Below are 27,789 nucleotides of genomic sequence, written 5' to 3'. Positions count from 1 at the left end.
TAACAAAGAGTGTGCATTTTATCTAAAGATGAATCACAGAGAGTTGTGTGTTTCACTTAAGATGAACAAAGACTTGCGCTTTTCATCATTGTGATTTTCTCAACTAGCAAAAAAAATCCTTAAAGCTCATGCAACACAGGTTGGTGGGGCAGATAAATGCTGTAAGGTCATTTAGGGACCCAAGTTCTTTCCAGCTCCTGTTCCCTAGGAATTTTCTTGAGCAATGGAGAAAGGAGTTATTTTTATCTGTTTTGTACAAGATGTCTTTTGTTCAATTCAGAGTGACAGTCATCATCTCTTCAAATAGTGCTTTTTCCCAATATCCTCTATTTTAAAATAGATTTAAATATCTCACATATTTTTCCTATTCACACATGTTAACACTGATACAAAGTAGTTATCTTTTTAATACTCTGGCATTTTTGAAGAAAAAGCCACCCCTTTCCTAAAACAATGATCATTTGTGGGCAAACACTCCAGATACATTAAAATCAAATAATAAGTCTTTTCTCGCTAAACTGTACCCTGCCTCCTGCTCAAACTATTAAAATAGTTTGTCCTTGGGGAGGAGTTCTCCCTCTCCTGCAGGTGACAAGTAAACCAGATGTAATACTAAAGAGCTTTCATCCAAGGATTTCAAGATTTTAGGGAAAAAGTGGATAATTTGTGTCATTATAATAAAAATTCTACTGAAAATTCATGAAGTTAGCCTGATTCAGGATACTAAAGCCAACAAAAAAGTAGTAGCCACTTTTCAATACCACTGGATACCAAATAATATAACTTGATTTAAAATTCCCATAAAATGATTTTTTTAATTTAAAAAATTTTTAAAGATTTTAAAAAATCTTGAGTGAGCCAAGTAGAATTTTCATGATATAGTAAAAAGAAAAACATTAAAGTGTTCCCTTTAAGACTTTCCAGTCAGGCAACATGGGGACACTGAATGAAGGAATTTCAGAACTAGAAAATAATATCCTCAAAGAATGTTATTAGGAGATCAAACAAATGAATATTAATGTTAGTGCCTAATCTTATCATCAATAGCTTCATTCCCATGGTGGTTGAGAATACGAGTCCAATAGTAACTGATTCAAAATACAGATACTGCAAATAAATGACTAAGGAACAATAAAAAATAGATAGCTTAAGAAGTAGATAACTCAGGAAAAATGAAGAAACATCTCAGAAATGCAGCAACATCTCAGTGACTACATCTCACAGTGCTCATCCAGAACAAATACAGGATAAGTTAATCTAACATTTCATAATGAAATACATTTAGAAGGGCCAAGTTAAAAGATAAATTTCAATTATTCATATGACAAGCTTTAATAAACATGATAACTTTAAATTTATTCAAGTAATGGCCATATATCTAACAAAAATTTCCTGATTCCTGTCCATTTGCCTTATGAAAATTTAGTTCAGTATATAAGTGACAGGTAAAGAAAGCAAACAACCACGTGCAGTAAATGAGGTAGCCATTAGCTACATGTGGATACTGAGCAGTTGCCACACAGCGAAACAAAAATGACATGGGCTTTCAATGTAAAACATATTCCAGATTTTGAAGATTTGGCAAAAAATAAAGAAGGTGTAATATTTCCTTGACAATCTTTTATACATACTACATGTTGAAACATTATCATACTGCATTAAATAAAATGCTATTAAAAATAATTTCATCTTTTCTTGGGCCAGGCACAGAGGCTCATGAGTGTAATCCCAGCACTTTGGGAGATCAAGGCAAGCAGATGGCTTGAGCTCAGGAGTTCAAGAGCAGTTTGGGCAACATAGTGAAACCCTCTCTCTACCAAAAAAAAAAAAAAAAAAAAATACAAAAACTACTCAACCCTGGTAGCCCACACTTGTAGTCCCAGTTACGTGAGAGGCTGAGACACAAGAATAAATGAGCCCAGGAGACAGGGGTTACAGTGAGCCGATATGAAGTCATTGCACTCCTTGGGCAACATAGCAAGACCCTGTCCCCTACCCCAAAAAAAGTTACAATAATGATTTTTTCTTTAATGTGGCTACTAGATATTACACACATAGTCCACATTATATTTCTATTGAACAGCACAACTATAAGAAGCTAGAAAAGAAATACATACTTTCCCAGCTTCCTTGCTCAACTGGAGATGGCCTTATAATAGCTCAGTCCAATAAGAAGTCTGCTAGAGACTTCGGATATGTCTAATAAAAATGGCTGCTTCTGATGAAAAGTAGCTAACACTCTTCTTTAATTAACTTTTTCATTAGCATTTTTAGAGCAGCCATTTTGAGGTCATAAAGAAAAGGAAAACTAACCAACTAACCAGTTACCTATCTCCAGGCTTTTCATTAGGTGAGAAAGATAAGCACCTTTTCATTTAAGCCACTGTAGTCATTCCCAATAGATATGTAATGAGTTAATCTAACATTTCATAATGAAATATAATTTAGAAGGGCCAGGTTCAAAAATAAATTTCAGTCATATGACAAGCTTTATTAAACATGTTAACTCTGAACTTTATTCAGTAAGTCACATATATAACAAAAATTACAAAAACATTTCTATTTAAATACTTGAGAGCTTTAGTTAAAAAAAATCAAAGACACTAATTCAGATATAAGTCTAAATTCACTGGCCAATTGTAAAATCAATGGAGTGACAGAAATCTCAAAGTAGTAGCTGAATTCTAAGAACTACATAAATATACTATGCAAAAATGAGTACAAATATTCAGCAGCAAATCACCGTTGACAGCATTACTTTTACAGTAGAAACACACTGCAGTAAGCCCAAATGTCCTAGCAATGGCCTGGCACACAACAGGGGTTCACTAAATATTTGAGAAGTAAACCAGAGGCATTTGGTTGTGTATTTCTTTCTTTTTTTTTTTTTTGAGACAGAGTCTCACTCTGTTGCCCAGGATGGAGTGCAGTGGCACGATCTCAGCTCACTGCAACCTCCACCTCCCAGGTTCGAGCAATTCTCCTGCCTCAGTCTCCTGAGTAGCTGGCACAGCCCACCACACCCAGCTAATTTTTGTATTTTTAGTAGAGACAAGGTTTCGCCATGTTGGCAGGCTCACCTTGAACTCCTGACCTCAGGGGATCTGCCTGTCTCAACCTCTCAACGTGCTGGGATTACAGGCCTGAGCCACCATGCCCTGCTTGGTTGTATATTTCTGACACATGTTACAGAATGTCAGGCAGCCACTAAAACATGTTGTATACAGATGTTTAAATGTAGCAAACATCACTTGAGGTCAGGAGTTTGAGACCAGCCTGACCAACATGATGAAATCCCATCTCTACTAAAAATATAAAATTAGCTGGACATGGTGGTACATGCCTATAATACCAGCTACTTGGGAGGCTGAGGCAGGAGAATCGCTTGAACCTGAGAGGAGGAGGTTGCAATGAGCTGAGATTGCACCATTGAACTCCAGCCTGGGCAAGAAGAGCGAAACTTTGTCTCAAAAAAAAGAATATTGACAAAAATCATCAAACTTTTTCAGAACTCTGGAAATTAAATAAGAGCATCCAATGATCCAAGCATTAAATCAAGAAAAATGGCTGAAATCTCAGTAAGTAGAGTGAGCTTTTGGAGTATATGAAATTAACTTACTCTCAGTCCTTCTCCCCGACTCTGTAGTAGGGATATATATCAACAGCCACAAAATCACAGTACTCATGAAAAACAGCAGACTAGCAACAACAGGAAGGAGGAACAGAACAGCTTTGGAACTCCCCCAAATCACCATCTTAGTAAACTGTTACTATTTGAATGTCTTGAACACAGGCATTCAGAGCTTTTCTTTAAACGACCTCAGAGCTCACACAGATGCAAATAGCCTTTTTTCTGGGCATATAAAGGAAATGATCAGTTGCGACCATTTAACACTACAGCTGATTAAAACAAAACTTCTTAAAACTTGGGAATGAAGTAACCACCGGGGGCACTGAAAAGCTCCGACATATTCCTGTAAAGTCAGAAAGCTATGCACACACATGGGCCTGGGCCCATAGTAAGCAAAGGCCTGAGATAATAATCTACACTTCTGGCTGAATAGGATACTCAACAAAAGCAGGAAGTGAAAGCTCAAGTAGAATTGGGCACTGCCTATGAGAGCTTTCAAGTTATACCTAAAACACACACTGAGAACCTCTGCAAAGGTTAGGAGATTGATTGGTGCAAAGCATTTAAGTAAATTCCTGTTCAATCATTAACTGACCAGTAAGTTAACTCAGCAAAGACATCAATGGCCACCTATGACAAAGAATACATAATTCACAGAAAATTCTCAGGAAAGATGCTAAACAAACAGGCAAAACCACAAATATACGTATCAATACCACCATACCTTGAAGTAGGAAGATCTAATTTCCAGAGATAATATATTATTCAAAATGTCCAGTTATAACAAAGAAAAATGAGACATGCAAAGAAACAAGACACTATAGTCTGTATACCTAAAAAATGAAATTAATAAACAATGTTCCTGATAAAGCCCAAACACTGGACTTACTAGACAATGACTTTAAATCAGTGATTCTAAATGTGCTCAAAGGGCTAAAGAAAATCATGTACAAAGAACAGAAGGAACCCCTGAGAAAGATGTTGCACCAAATAAACAAAATCAAGAGATAGAAATTACAAAAAAAAAAAAAAAAAATTTAAAATTTTGAGTTGAAAAGGGCAATAATGTGAATAACCACGTTCAATAATGTACAGAGATCAAACCAAGTATGTTTTCCCACCATCACAGGATGAAATTATAAACCACTAACAGAAGGGAATTTGAAAATTTCACAAATATGTGAAAATTAAAACAATGTACTGCTAAATAAACAATGGGTCAAAGAAAAAACTCACAAGAGAAATTAAAAAATACATTGAGATGAATGAATACAAAACCACAGAATATCAGCACTTATGGGATGCAGATAAGTAATGTTTAGAGGCAAATTTATTTATTTATTTATTGTTTTCCTACATGGAGTCTGGCTCTGTCGCCCAGGCTGGAGTGCAGTGGCACAATCTCGACTCACTGCAACCTCCGCCTTCCGGGTTCAAGCAATTCTGCGTCAGCATCCTAAGTAGCTGGGATTAACAGGCACACACCACCAGACTCGGCTAGTTTGTATTTTTAGTAGAGACGGGGTTTCACCATGTTGGCCAGGCTGGTTTCGAGCTCCTGACCTCGTAATCCACCCGTCTTGGCCTCCCAAAGTGCTGGGATTACAGGCGTGAGTCACCGCGCCCGGCCTAGAGGCAAATTTATAATTGGAAATCCTTCTATTTTAAAAAGAAAAATGATCTCAAGTCAATAATTTAATCTTTCAGCTCAAGAAATTAGAAAAAATAAGAGAAAAATGAACCTAATCCAGCCAGAAAGAAGAAAATAATAAAGACTAAAGAAAATATAAATAAAATGGAGAAGAGAAAAATAATTTTAAAAATAAATAAAACCAAAAATTGATTTTTTTAAAAGACTAACAAAAATCAATAAATCTTTAGCTGGACTGACCAAGAAAAAAAGGGATAAGACACTCAAACTATTAAAACCAGGATGAAAAAAGGGACATTAACTTCAATCTTAGAGAAATAAAGAAGATTGAAATAGAATACCATGAACTAATATGTGCCAACAAATTACATAATTAGATCATCTAGATAAATTAGACAAACTCCTGGAGAAACCCAAACTACCATAACTGACTGAAGAAGAAATAGAAACTCTGAAGAGGCTGAAATAGTAATCAAAAACATTTCCATAAAGAAAATCCCAGATCCAGCTAGCTTTACTGTTAAAATCTACCAAACATTTAAAGAATTAATATTAATCCTTAAAAAAATAGAACAGGAAACACTTCCTAACCCATCCTAGGAGTCTATTATTGGCACTGGTACCAACACCAGACAAATGTATCTCACCCACACATATAAACCAGCAAAACAGCCGGGCGCGGTGGCTCACGCCTATAATCCCAGCACTTTGGGAGGCCGAGGCGGGTGGATCACGAGGTCAAGAAATCGAGACCATCCTGGTCAACAAGGTGAAACCCCGTCTGTACTAAAAAGACAAAAAAAATTAGCTGGGCATGGTGGTGCACGCCTGTAATCCCAGCCACTCGGGAGGCTGAGGCAGGAGAATTGCTTGAACCCAGGAGACGGAGGTTGCGGTGAGCCGAGATCGCGCCATTGCACTCTGGTCTGGGTAACAACAGCGAAACTCCGCCTCAAAAAAAAAAAAAAAAAAAACCAGCAAAACACAAGATGGATATCCATTATGTGTTCCAATATCCATTATGACCATCAATGTAAAAATACTCAACAAAATATGAGGAAATGAATGCAGTGGCATTTAAAAAGGATTATACATCATGACCAAGTAGGATTTATTCCAGATATTTTCGGTAGGTTCAAAATAAGAAAATCAATCAATGAAGTCGTACATATCAGTTAAGTAAAAAACAAAAATCACATAATCATTTCAACAGATATAGAAAAAATATTATTAAAAATCTAAAAATTTTTCATGATAAAAGCACTCAAGAAATGAGGAATAGAAGGGAACTTTCCCAATCTGATGAAGGCATCTCAAAAAAAAAAAAAAAAAACCCACAGGTAAAAAATGTAATGATGAAAGATTAAAAGGTTTTGCCCTAAGATCAGAAACAAGACAAGGATGTGCACTCACATCTCTTATCTTCAACATTGTATTGGAACATCTATCCAGGAAATTAGGCAAATAAAAGATTTAAAAGCCATCCATATTGAAAATGAAGAAGTAAACTATTACTACATGCCAGTGACATAATATTCTATACAGAAACCTAAAGAATTCATAAAAACCATTAAAGCTTAAACACGAGTTCAAGATTGAAGAATACAAGATCAATTTATAAAAATCAAATAAATTTCTACATACTAGCAATGAACATTCTGATGATAAAATCAAGAAGCTCCATTTAACATAGTATTCAAAATAAAAGATGCAGAAAGAATTTTTTTAAAAGAATCAAAGACTAATATATTAAAACTACAAAACCGCCGGGCGCGGTGGCTCACGCCTGTAATCCCAGCACTTTGGGAGGCCGAGGCGGGTGGATCACGAGGTCAAGAGATCGAGACCATCCTGGTCAACATGGTGAAACCCCATCTCTACTAAAAATACAAAAAATTAGCTGGGCATGGTGGCGTGTGCCTGTAATCCCAGCTACTCAGGAGGCTAAGGCAGGAGAATTGCCTGAACCCAGGGGGTGGAGGTTGCGGTAAGCCAACATCGCACCATTGCACTCCTGCCTGGGTAACAAGAGCGAAACTCCGTCACAAAAAAAAAAACTACAAAACCACATTAGAAGAAACGTTCAAAGACCTATGACATATAAAGCACAAGCAACAACAATAAAAAATTAGATAAATGGGACTTAATCAAAATTAATAAAAAATCTTTGAGCTTCAAAGGATATTATTAAGAAACTGAAAACACCCATTCTCTGTTTTCCCCACAATAATTCGGACTGTACGATGTTACAGACTAATTTCTTTTTTCATTTCTATATTCTCACTGTTTGGCCCACTATAGAAACTCAATAAATGTTTATCAGATTAATTGTATGATCCATGCAAGGATGCATGAACAAATACAAACAACTATACATGAATAAACCTGTGAGCCTTAGGTCTCTTTGGCTGCCTTCCAGGCTTGAAGATGATGTTGCCACATGACACATATCTGTACTGGTTAAACAGAGATCTAACACTCACTGTCAGTGTAGACAATGAACTCTTGAGTGAGACTACTCGGTTTAAATCCCAGCCCTGCCATGTACTACATGTGTGACCTTGAATAAGCCATTTGGTGGCTCTCTGCATTATTTTGGTCATCTATAAAATGAAGATAATAACTGTACCTACCTGACAGAGTCGCTGTAAGGATTAAATGAGTTTTTATATACGCAAAGCACTTTGAATAGTGACAACACGTAAGTTGTATATAATGTTAATCATTATTACGATTGCTACATATAATTTTAGAAACAAGGACAGTGTTATCTTTCTATTTTTAGAGGAAAACCATCTATAAATAGTTTCGAGCAACTAAACATTTCTCTGTGTAAACTGATGACAATCAGAAGCTAAGAATACCCTATAATGCTTCTAAGATTACTTATAGAAGATTTATTTGTTTCAACTTTTGGGATAGAAATGCCTCAAGTTCAGCCTGATAACCACCTCCCACCAAAAGGTAGAATCTATGACAAAAAGTTTCCATACAATAAATAAAAGTCAGACAATAATTTAATATTTTAAAGAGAAAACAAGTATACAACAACTTAGTAAACAGTAATAGAAATTAATAATAGAATAAAATACCTATCTTTAAAAGTCTTAGTATCAAGGAAAAAAAATCCCATCTTAAAAAATATCTCTAACAAAATCCAACTAAAAACCACTGCTAAAAATAGCAGGCTGGCTCCCTATCTTTCCTAATCCTAGTATCTAAGCCTTTGTGTAATCCCTGCCTACAATGAATAGGGCTGACTTGTGTAATTAATAGGATATTATATAAGCGTGACTTCTGAAGCTGGGTCATAAGAAGCACTGTATTTTTTATCTTATTTGCTTGGATCACTTGCTCTAGAGGAAGCCATCTGCCATGTCGTGAGGACACTCAAAGCAGCTCAGTTGGAGAGGCCTCTTGCTAATAACAGCTGGGGAGAAATTGAGGCTTCCTGCCAACAGCCATATGACTGAGCCATCTCAGAAGCAGGTCTTCCAGCCTCAGTAAATCCTTCAGATGACTGCAGATCCAGCTGACATCTTGAGTGCAGCTTCATAAGAGACCCCACGCCAGTACCACCCAACTTAGCTGCTCCCATATTCCTGACCCATGGACTGTGACACAATAAATGTTTAATCTTTTAAGCCACTAAGTTCTGAGGCAGTTTGTAACACAGCAAAGGATGACTAATACAGTCAGAGAGCAATTCCATGTGTCACCCAATCTGAAACATGATATACTCGAAAAGAGCTGCTAGGTCATATGGTAGAAAACATCTTTGCAAAATAAAAAGTAAATGACACATGAGTCCATAAAGGAGACTCCCACAGGTCTCATATTGAACAAGCACCTACAGTTTTGGGTACAATTTTTATTATAAGGTTTGCAACCTAAATGTGCTCTTAAGAACTTCGATAAGAGACACAAAAAAGTATCTTAAACAAAAAACAAAACTTCATTGATATACAAATTTGAGGGGGTATTTTGACTTTAAATGAAGTAAGTTTCTCTGGACCCACTTCTAAATGATTTCTTTCTTATTTCTATGAATCTACTTTTAGAAAATTTATTAATGGAGAATGTCATGAAATGAGACATGGAACACCATGTAGCAGTTTATTACTTTGCCCCCTCCAACAGATGTAAATAAGTTATCTCCACTAGTAGACAGAAGGACTGACTTAGTAAACTTTATATTTAGGTCTAAGTTTAACATATATGATGAGTTTCTCTCTAAAGAAAGCGAACAGCAGTACAAGGGCAGAACTACAGAACTTTTTCTTCTCAAAAGTTTTTATTTCTAATAAAAAATGAATATGACCAATGTACACAGCAAGACTTGTATAGACACTAGGAAATACTGATACCAAGGAAACATGGTACACCTGTGTGGGTAATGAAAGACATTAGAAAACTAGCATACACTTCTGTTCCTGCCCTTAGGAAATACATTCTCCAGCAAAGTTCATCGCCGCAAGCACGGCCACTCAGTAGGTTCACAGTCCCTTTGTAAGCATGCACATGATCCTTAAGACCATGGCCCTCTCCCAGAGGAACTACAGTATAGATTCGAAGTTTATAAAAACAAGAAAAACCGTAAAGATACGGTGAGCTGCAAAAGAAAGGCTTCTCAAAAACCCCAAAGTCCAGACAATGCAGTACCTATATTCCATTACATATGTATGTGTATGTGTGTGTGTGTGTGTGTGCATGCATACATATATCTCCAAACTCTGAATTCTTCAATCCTAAGAAAAATAAGCATTATGGCAATTTTTAAATCTTATAGTAAATAGAGAAGGAAATAAATGGTAATCCCACTGACATCCTGGGTCCTTAGATTGCCTTAAAATGTGAATGTAACTAGAAACTGAAGATGTGACAGCGTTAAAGAACTAGCCAACCCAGAGCCAAAGATACAGTTAGAAAAGAAAAGGCTTCAAAGTCAAACCATTTTTCAAGGAATTAAATCTCTGAAATCTTTAGATGAAAGAAATTTCATTCACTGAAAGATTCTATGCAGGTCCATTTACTGACTCTCCATACGATCCAATACATTATATAGAATCTCAAGGAAAAAGATGGTGAGCAGAAATGACATGTTTTATTACTCTAGGATTTTTAAGTGTACATGTTGAAGGCTACCGATAATTAGCTACATAAAAACCTCACATGTAGTAAAAAAACCACAAATAAGAAATTTTCTTAAAAAGTAGTTTGAGAAAGAAAGAAAATATCCCAAAATTTTAAAGTCATATAAAACCAAATGGAAAGATTAAAGCAATATAATATTCATGAAAAATGGCAGTTGAGAAATAAAAATATAAAATGAATTATGACATACATGAGAAAGCAAAAAGTAAAACTTTTAAAGTTAAAAGTAAATTACTAGGCTGGGCACGGTGGCTCATGCTTATAATCCCAGCACTTTAGGAGGCTGAGGTGGGCTGGTTGCTTGAGCCCAAGAGTTCAAGACCTGCCTGGGCAACATGGTAAAATCTCTCTCTACAAAAAATACCAAAGAAATTGGCTGAGCATGGTGGTGTGCATCTGTAGTCCCAGCTACTGAGGAGGCTGAGGTGGGATAATCACCTGAGCCCAGGAAGTTGAGGCTGCAATGAGCTGAGACAGTGTTACTGCACTCCAGCCTCTCTCTCTCTCTCTCTCTCTCTACATATATATATATATATAGAGAGAGAGAGAGAGAGAGAACAAAACAAAGCCACTGCTAACTAAGGCAATGTCAACTCTATCATTTTACCTCCAGTAACATTAGTGTGAAAGCATTTGCAAGCAATATTAGTTCCACTAATTGTAAATGGTTATCATACCATGTTCCACAGGGATCTGGGATATTTCTCCCAGTGCTTTGGAGATGTTATTGGTGGAAAAAAATGAGAAGCTAAATGGGCTGGTTCTGGAAGGCCTCCTCTTCTCAGTCAGAGTCATGCCTCTTTTATTTGTTTTATATTTTAGCATACTCCTTAAGATTGGTCTAAAACAAGAGTTTCTCAGCTCCTCCCCCACCCCAAATGCTTGAATAATCCCACTTCACAATATTATAAACACTAACAACTATTCTGATAAAATGAAAACAGAATTCTTTGACAAATCAAATAGAAGAAACCATAATGGCTATTCTTAATTTCTTACTATCATAATTTCTTCTTTACTTATCTTCACTTCTAAATAGAATTTATTTATTGTATAAGATTATAAACTCATAAGGGGGTATGAGAGTATAAACTTAGAGGGCAGGGCTACATGTACCTATTTCACAGCACCCTCAGCACAGTCCAATGATGATTTTGGTGTTGAGTGTGTGATTTAATTGTTCTCCTTGTATGGATCACAGGAAAGGAATAATAACAAGCATATATAGTATATCTACTCTTTCACAGAGTTCTCACTGCATGTACCAAATAATAAAAGCTTTCTGCTCCCACTGTGGCACATTTCAAAGTATGTCAGCCCGTGTGCCTTTGTGTTTGTTCAAGCATTAATGCCTCTGAAAGAAATGCTTCTCATCTCTGGGATATGAATTCTTCACAATTTTCCTAATAACAATAAGAACATGGTATTTGTCTTTTGAAAAGCATGAAGAACCCTACTGAGATCCTACAAATAAAAATAATATAATAGGATAAAAGTTTCTCTTTACTTTAGAAAGGGTAAGTTACAAAATGCAATGATGTTAATTTAAAAAAGACAATAGTTGAGAAAATCTGCAAATGCTATTTTGCTTTCATTGTTACTAAAAATTTTTAAAAGTTACATGTTTTTATTTTAGATGACCTAAAATAGAGCCTTCATGGGAGTCAAGTTTTACAATCTGCTATATATTGTGTTCATTTTAAAAGTGTGATGTATTGTAGATATAAAGATTTTTTGACTGAACAGTTAACCTCTATTATCTGATTATATAAATGTAATAGGAATTCATTTTTCGGAAACTAAAAATGAGATGTGAAAACTAAAAAAAAGAAAAAATAGATATTTTCAGAGGTGAAATTTAGTACTAGAAAATTTGGGGAAATCATACCTCATCAGTGTTGTAGATAATCTGAAGTCCTGAGGAAATCATTTCCACAAGGTAAAGAAGATAGAGTGACACTGCATTTATCTGCAACAAACAACAACATTAAAAGGTTAAAGGAAGCAACCAAAACAAGTTATAACATTAATTAATTAAGGCTAAAATTACAAGTCATTTCCTCTAACAGTGTCATAAAACTATTTCCGTTCCTACTGTGAAATAAAGGTGTTGTGAATTTAGTTCATAATAAAATTCCAGCTTTGTATGTAAAATTCTAAATCCTCAAATTCACTGTCATGGATAACACTGGATTAGGGAAATGGCTTCAAATAAAACTGTTAACAACTGTTTCTACATCATTTCTTTTCTTTACAAGGCAAAAAGGACTTTGGAAAAAAAAGAATACATCATTTGATTTTTAAGATTTATTTTCAAGTGTTGGAACTAAAGTACTTCTACTTTGGAATACTTTTGCCCCACAAGCAGTATAAATGTCTATCCATCTCAAATATATGTAAACGAAAAAAGTTATTTGGCAAGCAAGACATTATGATGATGCCAGTACACCAGAAACAATAGTCAGTGCATCTTGAAAACAGCCTTATATTCAGCAAATACAGAATTTCTGTAAACAACTGCAGGAACATATTAATGTTAATGGTATAACATACATTTTAAAACATGGTTACAAATAAATTAGTTTTATGAACAAATGAGGTATTATTTTAGTGATTAAAAATAGATATTTTATGATCTAAACAACAACTTTATCCACTTTAACAAAAAGGATACTCACAGAATCCTGAATGGGACCTGTGAATTGTCTCAGGTAAAGAAGCAGGAAACATACATACCACAACAGGAAACATACATAACCAACAACCCTTGTGTGGTTAATTTTAGATGTCAACTTGACTGGATAAAGGGATACCTAGACAGTTGGAAAAGCATTATTTCTGGGTGCATCAGTGAGGATGTTCCTGGAGGAAGCTGGCATGTGAGTTGGCTGACTGAGGAAGATCTGCCCACAAAGTGGGCAGGCACCACCCAATTGACTGGGGGCCACCCAGATGGAACAAAAAGGCAGAGGAAGGGTGAATTCTTGCACTCATATACCTTTCTTCTCCTGCTTTTGGACATCAGAACTTCAGGCTATCCAGCTTTTGTCTCCAGGGCTTCCTTCAGTAGCCCCACAGGCTTTTGGGCCTTCATTCTCCAACAGAAAGTTAAACTACTGGCTTTTATGGTTCTGAGGCTTTCAGATGTGGACCAAGCCACATTAGCAGCATCCTTGCTTCTCCAGATTGCAGATGGCCTCTTGTGGGACTTCTCAGTCTCCCAAACTGTGTGGGTCAATTCCTCTAACCTCTTCTTCCCTCCCTCCCTCTCTCTCTCTCTGTCCTTCTCTCCATCCTACTGGTTCTGTCCCCTTGGAGAATCCTGACCCATATACCTTGAAAACACAATGCTAAATTTAAAAAGCCAGTCACAAAAAGATAATGAATTATATGATTCCATGTATATGAAATGCCAAAAGTAGGCAAATCCACAGGGACAGAAAGACTGGTTGCTGCCTAGAGCTGGGGGGTTTTGGAGAATACAGGGAATACAAGGGGTTTTTTTACACCCTAATGGGTACACGTTTCTTTGAGGAGTGATGACAATGTTCTAAAATTGGTAGTGATAATGGTTGAAAAACTTTGAATGTACTAAAACCCATCAAATAATATATTTTAAATAGGTAAATTACATGTTATGTGAATTATCTTTCAATAAAACTGTTATTAAATAATAAGAAAAAAAAGGCAGTGAAAAACTTCACTCAGCCAGGAAACTGTAATCCTGAGTTAAAAACAAAGAGAAAGCAGGGTGTGATTTTGTTCCCACAGAATTCTAACATAGATTATTATCACCCTCTAACAGCCAGAGTGGCTATGTCTCCCATGACTCTCCTCCAGCCCAACTGAGTGACAGATGGAAAATTGGGGCAGAAAATTATTGGTGCCCTGGAAGCCTTGGGCAAAGCAGCCCAGGATCTGCCACTGCTGGAGGCCCGCTCAGGAACCAGGCTGATCCTGGGTGTCTCCTGACTTCCTGGCACTCAGAGTCCATTGGGTGTCAGGGTCTTGTCAAGGTCCAAGTGGGACACACAGGAAGATGCAGTATTCTGGTTTTGGGTTTTTTAGACTTACACTAACTTTTTAGTGACTATTCTTAAAACATGGCTGCATGGTGAGAAGGGTTTCATCCCACTGCCAGGCTCCCCCAGATGTTCTCTTACAACACTGACACTAGCCTGTCAAAAATGACTTCAAAGAAATTTCATTCCTATGGGCAGCCTTTTACAGGAACACCTCTAAGAGCTCTCTGCTCTGACTTTTGAGATGCTTCTGTGAGAAAATGTCAGTACGTGGCAAGTTGTAAGTGGCCTACCACATAACAGGTTGACCAAAATTTATCTAAGGCCAACTATGTGCGAAGCATTCAGCTGAATTCTGGGATACAAAAATAAATGAGCTGTTATCTTCTGAAAAACCCTATTTCTGACAGCAGACATATTTATCAAGGCAAAGCACATAAAATCTGATTATGTTATAGTTATAAGGTTAAGGTTGGGAAACTACATATTCATATAACACTAATTCTCCAAGGAACTGTTTACAAATAAGTACAAGAGTTTCTGCTGCATAGAAATGAGAGCACTGCACTTTCTGTGTTTAGAGAAGACATACTAAAGTAAGACATTTCAGATCTCTAGAGAGGGACTAAAAAAGGAGATACTCTTAATTTAGTAAGGAATATATGAATAGTAAGTATTCTATCCCAAAGACAGAGAATCAAATCATGAGCAGAAAATCGATTAAAGATAAATAGAATATATTTGTATCCTAGAAACAAGATAACAAAATGTCCAGCTAAAAAACAATATACAGATGTGAGAGGGGAAAAAATGAAAACAAAATATAAACCTCATAGTGTGTTCTAATCATAGGTATACAATTTATTATATAAGACAAAATTTATGAACTTCAAAAACACCTTTTGGAATTACATTTCAGTGGCATTTTTTAGCTTTATTGAAGGCTGATACATTAAGAAATGAACTGCTAGTTGGGCATGGCAGCTAACGCCTATAATCCCAGCACTTTGGGAGGCTGAGGTGGGTGGATCACAACATCAGGAGATAGAGACCATTCTGGCTAACACGGTGAAACCCCCTCTCTTCTAAAAATACAAACATTAGCCAGGCGTGGTGGCATGCACCTGTAGTCCCAGCTACTCAGGAGGCTGAGGCAGGAGAAATCGCTTGAACTCGGGAGGCAGGGTTGCAGTGAGCTGAGACTGTACCACTGCACTCCAGCCTGGGTGACAAAGTGAGATAAGACTCCATCTCAAAAAAAAAAAAGAAAAAAGAAATGAACTGCTGTGTAACAAAACTAATTTGCTATTACACCACTGTCAACTGTCTTTTTTCCCCTAGTTCCTAAATGTTGAAATTCTTCTAAATTTAATAACATATACAAATTTTTGTCACCAAAAGAATTGTAGGCTTCCTTCTTTTACACAGAAATAATATTGTAATCTATCCATTTACCCTTTTTGCTTGAGGACCAAGAATTCAGTTGGATTTAATGTTCAATTGCAGCAATTAACTCAGCCCTGGCGGCTGGCATTTCACTTTCTTCTCTATTTCAGGGTTGATTTTATACCTCTATTTTGAACAATTTATAAAATCTAACTTAAAAATTATTTTTAAACAGCCTCAAATCTTCTATGACAGGGGTCTCCCACCACTGGGCCACAGATTGCCACCAGTTCATGTTCTGTTAGAAACTGGGCCGCACAGCAGGAGGTGAGTGGTAGTGAGTGAGCATTACCGCCTGAGCTCTGCTTCCTGTCAGATCAGCAGTGGCATTAGATTCTCATAGGAGCACAAACCCTATTGTGAGCTGCATATGCTATGGATCCAAGTTGTGCTTTCCTTATGAGAATCTAATGCCTAATGATCTGAGGTGGAACAGTTTCATCCCAAAACCATCCAGCCCCTCCGCCATCCATGGAAAAATTGTTTTCCACAAAACTGGTCCCTGGTGCCAAAAAGGTTGGGGATCACTGTTTTATGCTATAGAATACAAGGAGAATAAAATTTATAATCTCTTTTTACCTGAAGATGACCATATTCCTCATAGGAGAGCAATTCATCTCCTGTATGCACATTGAAAACAGAGTGAAGACATGTTGTTGGGCGTGGATCCTGCTTAAACTGCTGGACCTAGGATGAAATATAAAAGTTAAATAACATCTGTAATTCACAAACTCACCCAAGACTATAGATTATAAACTATTTTTCACGATACTTTTCAATGAACAAGCTAAGGCAGAGGACGGAACAAAGCAGAAATGTTACCTTTTCTAAAGAAAGAATACAAAAAGTTTGTAATGTCTAACTTAATAGGGTTAACATGATTCTCAATTGATGTTTTACATGCATAGCAACTCAGGTGTAGTATGGAGCAGGTTAATGTAGCAGCAATGGCTTTTGCAGTGTTTTGTATCTTATTTTATTTTAGAGTAAAATTCTGCTTTATGTTGTGAGACAGGATTTCAGTGATTGTATTCCACTATGCTGTTATTTGGAAATGCCTACATGACACTCATAATGAAAAAGTATCACAGGTCAATTGTAGTTCAATAAGTGTTCAAAATTCAAATATGATTTCTTTCTCTAAGGCTCACAAATTTTAATGTATGCTACTGTTAACATGCTTTCATTTCCCCTTCCACATATACTGTACTCTCATTACTAAGGCACTAATTCTAAAAGAACATAGGCCACACCATTATTTATTAGCTAGACATTAAATTTTACCATTTTAAAATAAGTAAATACCAAAATAATCCAACAGAAAAACTCTGGGGACTAAAAAACCCACCCACCTCTTTAGGGCCTGTTCAATTCAACATGGCAAACATTTACGGATGCCAATTATGTGGCAAGTACTGTGCTAATTCCTGGGAGTCTGAGATAAATAGGAACAAAAACCAAAATGAATTGAAAGATATATAGCTCTAGGTAAAGGCAATGATTTATTTCCCTTTTAAAGAGAAATAAGAGACATAAATGATGATAAAACCTAAGTGGTTGCAATCTTGCCTTGTTTCGATTCACTACAAAACTATATAGAACTACATTTTCTTCTCCATCTTAAAAAATTCTTCCTATTCTTAAAATACCATCTTAAAAAAATCTTCTTTTACACGTTTTGAACCCTCACCAAAAGTCCTTCCTCTGGACTCCCACATCAGTGCAGTTGTCACTCAATTGTTTTTCCTGTTTTGTACTTGTACTAGTGTGTGTATCTCCCTGTGATATTGTATAATACATGTTCGGTCTACCTTCCTAGTTCTGGGCACAGGGCTCCAAGAACCCTTAGAATTTATTGAGCAACAGGGGCAAAAAGAACATCTTTTGTTCATATAAGTCTTTTTCAACCATACCTGAATTTTTGCTAATAATGTGACTCTTGATAGGTCCCTGGATAGCTTCAAGATGGGGGACTGATTGACAGAGGAACCAACCAAGTGATTAGAGGGTTGGAACTTTCAGCTCCTTACTCCCACACCTTACTTCAGGGGAAGTGTAGAAAGGGAAAGCTGGCAATTGAGTCAATCACCAATAGCCAGTGATTTAATCAATCATGCCTATATCACATGATTGCTCTAAGAACCCTAGATGATGGTGTCTGGAGGGCTTCTGGGTCACTGAACACATCTGCATGCCAGGAGGGTGATGCACCCCAGACTCCACGGGGACAAACACTCCTGTGCTTGGGGCCTTCTACACCTTCTATCACTTTATTTGATGTTTGACTATGTAGAAAATAAAAATTAATAAAAGATCCTCTTCAAAGCTTTCCTCTCAGTTCATTATAAATAATAGCTTCTTTAAAAGTTAATTTACTCTAGACCTTTTGCTAATACTCCTGAATAGCTGTTAGTCATAATAAAGAAATAAGCATATCCAATGTTCTTAGTTTTTACACTTCAATCTAGACATTTGCCCTGACATGCTTGTACAAGCCCAGGCAAGTCTTAGATCATAGCTTATTCCTCTTCCTTATTTGGAATTAGTTTTTCCTCTCTAAGACTTCCCCAATTTACTTCCTTTTTTCCTTTGTTCTCCTCTGCCTTTACCTATTTAGGAAAGTTTTAAGCTGTTAGCCAACTGGGTGCAGCCTAGCCTGTGAGGTCCAGTTCCAGCCAATGGAATCAGAACACAGTAGTAGAGTGGATGTGTTAGATATAAATGGATATAAATGGTGCTGTGTCCTTTGTTCAGTTTACTCTCGTGGCAAACTGCTGGCGAGTGTACCCTTTCTGCAGAAAGTAAAGTTGCCTTGCTGAGAGAAAATTTATATTCAAGTGCTACTTGTTTTGTGGCACCAAAAATTTACATGTAACAGTTTATATCCTTAAAAACAAACTGGTAATAGTAAATAAAGTGTCTCCCAAGTTCTGTGAGTTGTTGAACACAAATTATTGAAGCTGAGGAATTACTGTAGCCAGGTCAGAGAGAATCGTGGGTAACCAGGGCATCCACTACTTCTAATTGGTGTCTGAAGTGGGGGGTTCGGGGGTAGTCTTGTGGGACTGAGTCTTAACCTATAAGATCTGTTTTAACTCCAGGTCACTACTGGAAGAATTGCAATAAGCTGTATAACACCCAGTTGGTGTCTCAAATTTGAGAACTGCTTGGTGTGGAAAATGCTTACATTTGGTGTCAGAAGTGTTGAGAGTAGATAAAGTTTTCCTGTAGAGTCCCAGTATCTTGTAAGCTTCCAGAAGCTATGCTGTCCAACATGGTAGCCACTAGCTACATGGACTAATTAAAATTAAATTACTATTAATTAAAATTAAATAAAATTAAAAATTAAGCTCCTCAGTCACAATGAACACATTTCATGAAATCAATAGCCACATGTCACTATGGCTACCGTATTGCTCAAAAGTAATATGGAACATTTCTATCATCATAAAAAGTTCTATTGGGCAATATTGTTCTAGAGAGATGTTACATATTTACTATCTCCAATAGCCCTACGCAAACAAACACAGCCCTCCCTATGATTAAAGAACCTAATCAACAAAATAAAAGTCTGAACCTATCAGTACGTAATCAGGATCTAAAAAGTGGGTACAGTTAGGCATGTTTGTTCTCTATTGATAAAGTGACAAAGTCATCCGGTGTTCAGAGAAGACAGCTATCCCTTCGCAATATCTGAAACTGCTGGCAGTATTAGGAACCCACACAAATAGAAATCCATGTGGTCACTCTTTTATTATCTCAAAGTCCTGAATATTATTCTGAGCTCCAATACAAAAATAGGCAAAGTTAAAGCAAAACACATTTTAACCACTTGATATAGATCTAAAAGGATAAGGTTTTATCACTTTAATAAAGTAACTGCTGCAGTTAACAAGGTAGTGTTTGTCATTTGTCTTGAAGACATGCAAGGATCCAGTAGACAATTTATATTCAATCACTATGTCAGGGGAAAAGCAACTGCTAAATGATTAAAGATGCTCAAACGGGGGATTATATAAGTGCATTTTGAGTTTTAAAGCCATTAAAAGACAAGTAATTTAAATTTTCAGAAAAAAATTAGGTCCAAATTATAAGCTTTGAAAATTAATGGGGCATGCTGTATGTCAATTACAAAGAAAAAGTTCTCTTGAAAGAAGTCAAAAACAAGGGGATGCTAATTAGTATTTTATACGACTCTGGCATCTGGCAAGTAAAAATAAAGATAATAATTAAAGCAAAATTTTCTAGACTAAAATAAATCTAGAATAATGCCTCTTCCACTTGTATTTTGCTTAGATTTTTTGTGAAAACTTTCATAATTGGGAATAAACAATTTATCATTTGGGAAAAGGTAATTTAGTATTTTGTTATCTATTTTTAACTTATAGCCTTAAAACATGCATTTAAAGGTAAAAAAAAAAAATCTTCTCATAAGGGAATCCTGGAAAAATAAATTTTATAAAATTTTAATGATTTCTCATTAATTAGAAACTAGCATTTTAAACAAAAAAAATTTAAGTAGATAATTAGATACAGCAAAATTTATAGCCTATTATAAAGCAAATGTCTACTCTCCAAACTAACTGCAGATTGAATCAGCTCTGAAAAACTCTGAATGCCTCTCTGTAAGCAGAATTATAAAAGAGAATAAATAAGAGAATAGGTATGTGCACACTAAGAGGTAAAACATAGCTGACACTAATACGCAAGCATTAAGGTAAGTGTCAAGACAATAAAACACAGAAAACAGACTGCTCTAAATTCTGTAAATAAATCAAGGAAAGTCTATGCATTCACTCAAATTCATAATAAACTTAAAATATCTCTTAGCTAGTATTTTTAGAAAATACATCTGGAAGTGTGTTTTATGATGAGAAATCAATAGAAGTGGAGAAGGGAGACTGTCTAGGTCATGATTTTACTTCAAAAGACAAAGAACATGAGGCTAGAGGTCAAACAGTGAATGAACAATACAAAGGTGCTTTGCTTTAGTTTTAAGGGACGATCAAGAGAGAAATATTTCACATTTTACGATACGTTCATATTCCCTCTTGCAACAGTATTGTAAAGGAAATGGCCAAGAGTGGAGGAAAAGAAAGGCAAACACCAACAAGGTGTGAAGGTATGGTGGAAGGCTTTGAGCTGAGCGCATGCTTCAGTCTCCCTGAGTCAGTCCCTCACACTCATATGCACTAGAATAATATTCTCCTTACAATTCACATTTACATTAATGGTCTATAACATGCTATATAGGATTCTTTATAATTTAAAGAATTTAAGATAGCTTAACTCAGCCAGGCATTGTAGCTCATGCATGTAATCCTAGCACTTTGGGAGGCCGAGGCGGAGGATTGTTGCGCCCAGGAGTTCAAGACCAGCTTGGGCAATATAGTGAGACCCTGTCTCTATTTTTTTTTTTAATTTTGGAGACAGAGTCTCATTCTGTCACCCAGGCTGGAGTGCAGTGGCTCGATCTTACCTCACTGCAACTTCCGTCTCCCGGGTTCAAGCAATACTCCTGCCTCAGCCCCTCGAGTAGCTGGGACTACAGGCACCCACCACCACACCCAGCTAATTTTTTTTTTTTTTGTATTTTAGTTGAGGCAGGGTTTCACCATGTTGCCGAGGCTGGTCTCGAACTCCTGAGCTCAGGCAATCTGCCCACCTCGGCCTCCCAAAGTGCTAGGATTACATGTATGAGCCACCAGGCTTGGCCCTTTATTTTTAAAATTAAAAACAAAAACAACCTTAGGTCACACTCAAACTGTATTGAAAGAAAACATTTTACAATTGTGATGACTGGTTAGTAAGGTTAAGTAAGAAACTCAGAAAAGGCCATCAACAATTGGCTAATGGCCAAGCGCTAATGGTCTACATCATAGCTACATAGAAAAAAAAAAACGATAATCCTTTATTATTTAAGGAATTTAAGAGAGCTTAGGTTGGTGGAGCATGGTGGCTCACGCCTGTAATCCTTGCATTTTGGGAGACTTAGAAGGAAAATTTGCTTGAGCCCGGGAGTTCAAGACCAGCTTGTGGAAATATAAAGAAACCCTGCCTCTACAAAAAAATACAAAAATTAGCTGGGTGTGTTGGTGCACGCCTGTAGCCCCAGCTACTTAGGAGGCTGAGGTGGGAGAACTGACTGAGCCTGGGAGGTCAAGACAGCAGTGAGCTGTGATTACACCATTGCTTTCCAGCCTGGGAGACAGAGAGAGACCCTGTCTGAAAAAGCCAACCAAACAACAACAACAAAAATCAAATGGCTAACCATGCCACAAGGAAAAAACCTTAATCCAAGCTTGTCCAAGCCATAGTCCATGACAGCTCTGAATGTAGCTCAGCACAAATTTGTAAACTTTCTTAAAAATTTTAAGAAATTTTTTGCAATTTTTTTCTGGAAATGAATTATTTATTATATTAGAGACTATCTGTGCAAAGCAGTGATCCAAAGAATGTTTTGTTTTCCTAATAATTATTCACTTTTTCTTTCTTTTTTTTTATTGTACTTTAGGTTCTGGGGTACATGTGCAGATCATGCAGGATTGCTGCATAGGTACATACATGGCAAGGTGGTTTGCTGCCTTCATCCCCCCATCAGCTGTATCTGGTATTTCTCCCCTCATTATCCCTCTGCACCCTCCCCACCCCCCACTGTCCCTCCCCTAGCTGCCCCCTACTGACCACATGTGTGTGATGTTCCCTTCCCTGTGTCCATGTGTTCTAATTGTTCAACATCCGCCTATGAGTGATAACATACGGTGTTTGGTTTTCTGTTCTTGTGTCAGTTTGCTGAGAATGATGTTTTGTTTCTTAGCTCATCAGCTACATTTGGTTTTAGTGTACTTTATGTGTGGCGCAAGACAATTCTTCTTCCCATGTGGCCCTGGGAAGCCAAAAACCCCTGTCTTAAGCTAATACATTATTAGACTTCCTTTTGATAATTCTACTTTGTCAATTTGTTTGGCAAACCATGAAATCCATGATTTTCACAACGTGTCCTAGAGAGAAAAGTTGAATTCATAAAGACAATATGTATTCATGTAATAATACAAATGAAAAAAACAGTAACATCTCATACTTAGGAAAAAATTAAATCACAATTACATCAATATAACATATGACACACTCTTTTAATTCCAGTATGTCAATCTGTGACATACTACTTTATTTCAAGCATCTGAAAAACCTTTGCAATACTGATTTGTAAAGTCAAATCTCGGTAGACAAATTACAAGCTTTTCATGTGTCTCTATTATTAGCTTATGAGTAAATATACTTTTTCTCTATAACAGTTTCTTGTTACCACGTTCTGGTGGCAGAATAGTAATGATTTTTTTTTTTTTACGGTTTGACTTGAAATACAGGCCTTAAGGAGAAAATGTGCTATCACTTTTTTTTATTCTTTTCTTTTTTTTCAGACAGAGTTTCCCCTCTGTTGCCCATGCTGGAAAGCAATGGAGTGATCTTGGCTCACTGCAACCTCCTCCTCCGGAGTTCAAGTGATTCCTGTGCCTCAACCTCCTGAGCAGCTGGGATTATGGTGCGCACCACCAAACCTGGCTAATTTTTATATTTTTAGTAAGAGATGGGGTTTCACCATGTTGGTCAGCCTGGTGTCAGACTCTGGGTTTCAAGCAATCTGCCCGTCTCAGCCTCTCAAAGTGCTGCGATTTTAGGTGTGAGCCACCATGGCTGGCCTACTATTTTCAAGTGTAAATTGAAACAATATGTTTGTATGATTAAAAAAAAAAACAAAATATTAAGTGATCAAAACTGCCTTCATAGTTACTTGTGTGCATCTCTGCTAAAATACAGATGTTGGAAAAGCATCTGAAACATGTGGTCTAGAAGGGAGAGGGAATAATACTAATGATAATGACACAAATATTGACTGTACGTTCACCTGGCACCAGCCCTTGTGCCATGTGCTCCCTTTCACTCGAGTACTGACTAGGTCCGACCCTGCTTAGCTTCTGAGATCAGACGAGATCAGGTGTTCAGGGTGGTATGCAGGGAGACACCATGTACTCTCTACACATTCTCCGCCCCTCCCCACCTCCACCCTCCAACTTCCATGGCCACCCTCCTGCTGTACACCTTTTCTGGGGTCTGATGAGTGTGTGGGCATTGGGCACCTTAACCTGGCATTTGGTTCATCCTGCAGCGCAAGGTCTGCTTACCAGAAGTGGCCCACTAGGCACTTGCATTCCACACCTGGCTCCATGTGCCAGCAAGCTGGGCTTCTTTCCCATTTAAAGCGTGAGAATAGGTAGAGATCCTTTGGATCCTAAAACCTCCAACCATTTGCTTTACCGGATGAAACCACATGGGGTGGGTTTTGGGAGTGTGCCAGCCATCCTGAGGGAAACCTCGCAGGGAATAAGTTACTAGATGGTTCCATCAGTCTTTTGCCCCTATGCCCAGGTCGGATGACCAATTGATTTACATGTCAGGACCACTACGGACCTCCACTAGATTCCTCTGGCTTCACCCTGACCCAGGCATAGGTCACCATCTTTCAGGTCCCAACATGTGTTCTGGTGCTCCACCTACCCAGCACTGACCTGGTGAGATGGGCGGGTGGTGTGCCCTCAGGAGACTGGAGAGGCCTGGGAATCCCACCTCAGCCAGCGAGTGCACCAGCCTTCACCTTCATTGCGCCAAGTCAACTTTCTTACAAACACTGACTCGCACAGGTGCGTTATTTCTTAATCCTTACAAAACCTAATAAGGGAGGTATTACTGGTTTCCATATTTAACAGATGAAAGAAACAGAGGCACATGGAAATTAAATAACTTGTCCAACATCACACAGCTGGAAACAGCCTGGAAACCAGTGCATTCGTTTATGCTGATTGTCCTGAAACGAGTTAATATAGTAGGCCAGAGACTGCCAACTACAGAAAGAACTGTTTGTAAGATTGGCTCTTGGCTGATATGTGGTCACTCAGATTATGAAAGTGTTTCCACTATTCCCTCAGAAGAGTGGCTCACTACACCTAAAGAATTTACATTAACAGTGTGGTTGATACTACACACCAGGTTTCCTTGCAGATATCTGGAACTTTGGTGAGTGCTAGACAGAGGATACCTACATGACCAACCACCAATGAAAACCTTGGGCTACAAAAACCTCAAGTTGCTATTGAACTTCCCTGATAGACATTTTACACATGTTACAATTATTCACAATCATTTGCTGGGGGAATGATGTGTATCTGTGTGACCCCACTGGAGAAGACTCCTAGATGCTGGCATCTGGCTTCCTCCAGACTGTGTTCCATGTACCTTTGCTGATTATGCTTTGTCTCCTCTCCCTGTAATAAACCATAGTCATGACTAAGACCAACTGTTGAGTCATGTGAGTCCTCCTAGCAAAGCATCAAACCTGTGGATGGTCTTAGGGACCCATGATGCATTGATGTACACATATGGGCACTTACTATATTAGGGCCTGGGATCACAGAGATGTAGGTAAGTAAGGGAATACCACGTTATATTTGTCTAGAGCTTTATAGTTTTTAAAATGTTGTTATGTATATATTTTTTTAAATTTCCACATAACCCTGTAAAGCTGTTTTCTAAGCCCAGCCTCTTTGTATGCAAATAAATAAAGTGTTACATATATATATATATATTTTCGAGATGGAGTCTTGCTCTGTTGCCAGGCTGGAGTGCTTGGCACAATCTCGGCTCACTGCAACCTCCACCTCCTGGGTTCAAGCAATTCTTCCACCTCAGCCTCCCAAGTAGCTGAGACCACAGGCACGTGTCACCACGCCCAGCTAATTTTTGTATTTTTAGTAGAGATGGGGTTTCACCATGTTGGCCAGGATGGTCTTCGCCATGTTGTCCAGGACGGTCTCAATCTCTCGACCTCGTGATCCGCCCTCCTTGGCCTCCCAAAGTGCTGGGATTACAGGCGTGAACCACCGCACCCGGCCAAGTTTTATATTTTTAAACTAAAGTTCACTTAAGTCAGAGCAATTCACCTGTCCAAAAGTAATTCTGATAAGGATTTTCTTTAATAAAATATTGGTTAAAATTATGGATATTGTGAGGTTCCTGAGAAACTGGGTCTTTATCAAGCAACACCAGATGCAAAACACAAACAAATCCAAGTGTAAATAACAATTCTCAATCACCTCTTGCTTATGGTCTTCCTTCTATTTCAGGATTTCAAACCCTGGGCTAGAAAGGCAGAAGCTGTTTTAACCTATCTAGGCCGCCCTGGGATGTGGTTGTCCCTTTGTAAAGTACATTCTTCTTCAAAAGATGCCATTGCTATACTAGTTAAATTAATCCTTCAGAATGATGGGAGAATTCCCGTCACACCACAGTGTTTTACCTTATCGGCCTGACGCATATAGCAGTAGAGAATTCCTCTCATGCATTTTATAGCTGAGTGCTCCAGCTCATGGGTCCTTCCCTTGTCATCATCAATGCGCCTGGGTGAGAGAGATAACTCATGAAACAAATTGGAAATGCATTTGAAAAGGAAGCAGAGCTTTTGATAATTAAGTATTTAACTATCTGGCTAATCCTGTGTTCTGGTGACATCTACCAATTCTGTCACAGTGAAACTCCATTTTCTCAGCAAAAGTAGAAATGTTGCAATAAAAAAAAATCCTATGATGAAACTTAGGTAGATTTTTCCTTCTTTCAAGGACATAAGCCAAGTCCTTTTAAAAATAGCGTACAGTATTTCTACAGTGATTTGGCTGAAATTTTAAAGGATATTTCTATTGGAAAAAAATCCACCCACAGATTGTTTTAAATTCACTGTTACAAAATAAATGTAATTTTTATTACCTATCCCTGTAGGTCATGCAATGGCCATTTGGATTTAAGTAGCAGCCACAAGTTAAGGTAGGTGCTGGCTTTCTTTGCTCTGCGGTGTGTTTAATACTGTCAGGGAAGGCATTTAGTCATAGTTAAGGATGCCTTCAACTAAACAACATCCAGGATGATACATGATGTATTTTGGCATAAAGTTTTATATTCTCTGGTTTTAATTTAAAATCAATTGACCATATTTTACATCTCTTGCTTTTAAAAATAAAGAACAGCTAAAATCTAACTATTAAACTATGTTAAGATGTTCCTTCTGTCCACAAGTTGTTTTTTATTACAGATCAGTTTTCCAAAGACGGATGAGAGTCGCCCACTACTAAAAAAACAAAAGTGACTTATTTATTGTTTCACTTAATCTTAACTGAAATACCTGGTGATCATTCTCACATAATTAAAAAATATCACCTCTCTCCTTAAAAAGTATACTATAATTACCTCCCACTTCAATCACAGACTGCATATACCATTCACTATTGGGAAGAATGATTATTATTTTGACATAGTATAGTGAATGTCAGTTAAAACTAAGTTATTCATCATTAGCACATGATACCTTCTTTTGCATGCTAGCATTGTACAAAAATTAGCATGAATTTGCTCTATACAGTACTTTTCTCCTTGATGTCGAACACAAGTGTTTTAATAGAGGCAGATTCTACATAGATTGTGTGTCTGGCAAAGTAAGGACTTTAAAGTCTCTATCTGATGTTAGAAGCATTTAGGGAAAAGGTTAATATCTGACTTTTTTCCATATGCTGCGTGTACTCTTGTATTTGTTAAAGCAATTTTCCTGTAAACATTTTATTTAGAAAAATTTCAAATCTACAAAAAAGTTAAAAGGATGTTATAATGAATAAGCCTTTAACTCTTCACTTAGATTAACCATTGTTAACATTAGCTTGCATTCTCTAACTATAATATTTTCTTCACTGTTTGAAAGTAAGCTACGAACATCATGACCCTTCACTTCTACACAATTCAGAGGTATCTCTAGAAAACAAGGAGAGTTGCCTACATAACCAGAATAC

General features: G+C 37.2%; 1 protein-coding gene across 4 annotated transcripts in view; it reads right to left on the bottom strand.

Moving 5' to 3' along the window:
* PHKB (phosphorylase kinase regulatory subunit beta) overlaps nt 1-27,789 on the bottom strand; it is a 250,538-nt gene that overhangs the window by 178,675 nt on the left and 44,074 nt on the right. For all 4 annotated transcript variants that reach the window (XM_064382997.1, XM_064382996.1, XM_064382998.1 and 1 more), the window contains 3 exons: nt 26,256-26,355; nt 16,484-16,591; nt 12,325-12,405 (listed from right to left, as the gene is read on the bottom strand). In XM_064382997.1, the coding sequence (XP_064239067.1) occupies nt 12,325-12,405; nt 16,484-16,591; nt 26,256-26,355 (289 nt within the window). The remainder of the gene's footprint in view (nt 1-12,324; nt 12,406-16,483; nt 16,592-26,255; nt 26,356-27,789) is intronic.

This window comes from Aotus nancymaae, unplaced genomic scaffold (genome assembly GCF_030222135.1).
Source record: "Aotus nancymaae isolate 86718 unplaced genomic scaffold, 86718_ANA_hifiasm-v0.15.2.pri h1tg000030l, whole genome shotgun sequence".
In the NCBI taxonomy this organism is placed as follows: domain Eukaryota; kingdom Metazoa; phylum Chordata; class Mammalia; order Primates; family Aotidae; genus Aotus; species Aotus nancymaae.
The sequence above is the reverse complement of the archived record's forward strand: the minus strand, read 5'-3'. Positions and strand labels throughout refer to the sequence as shown.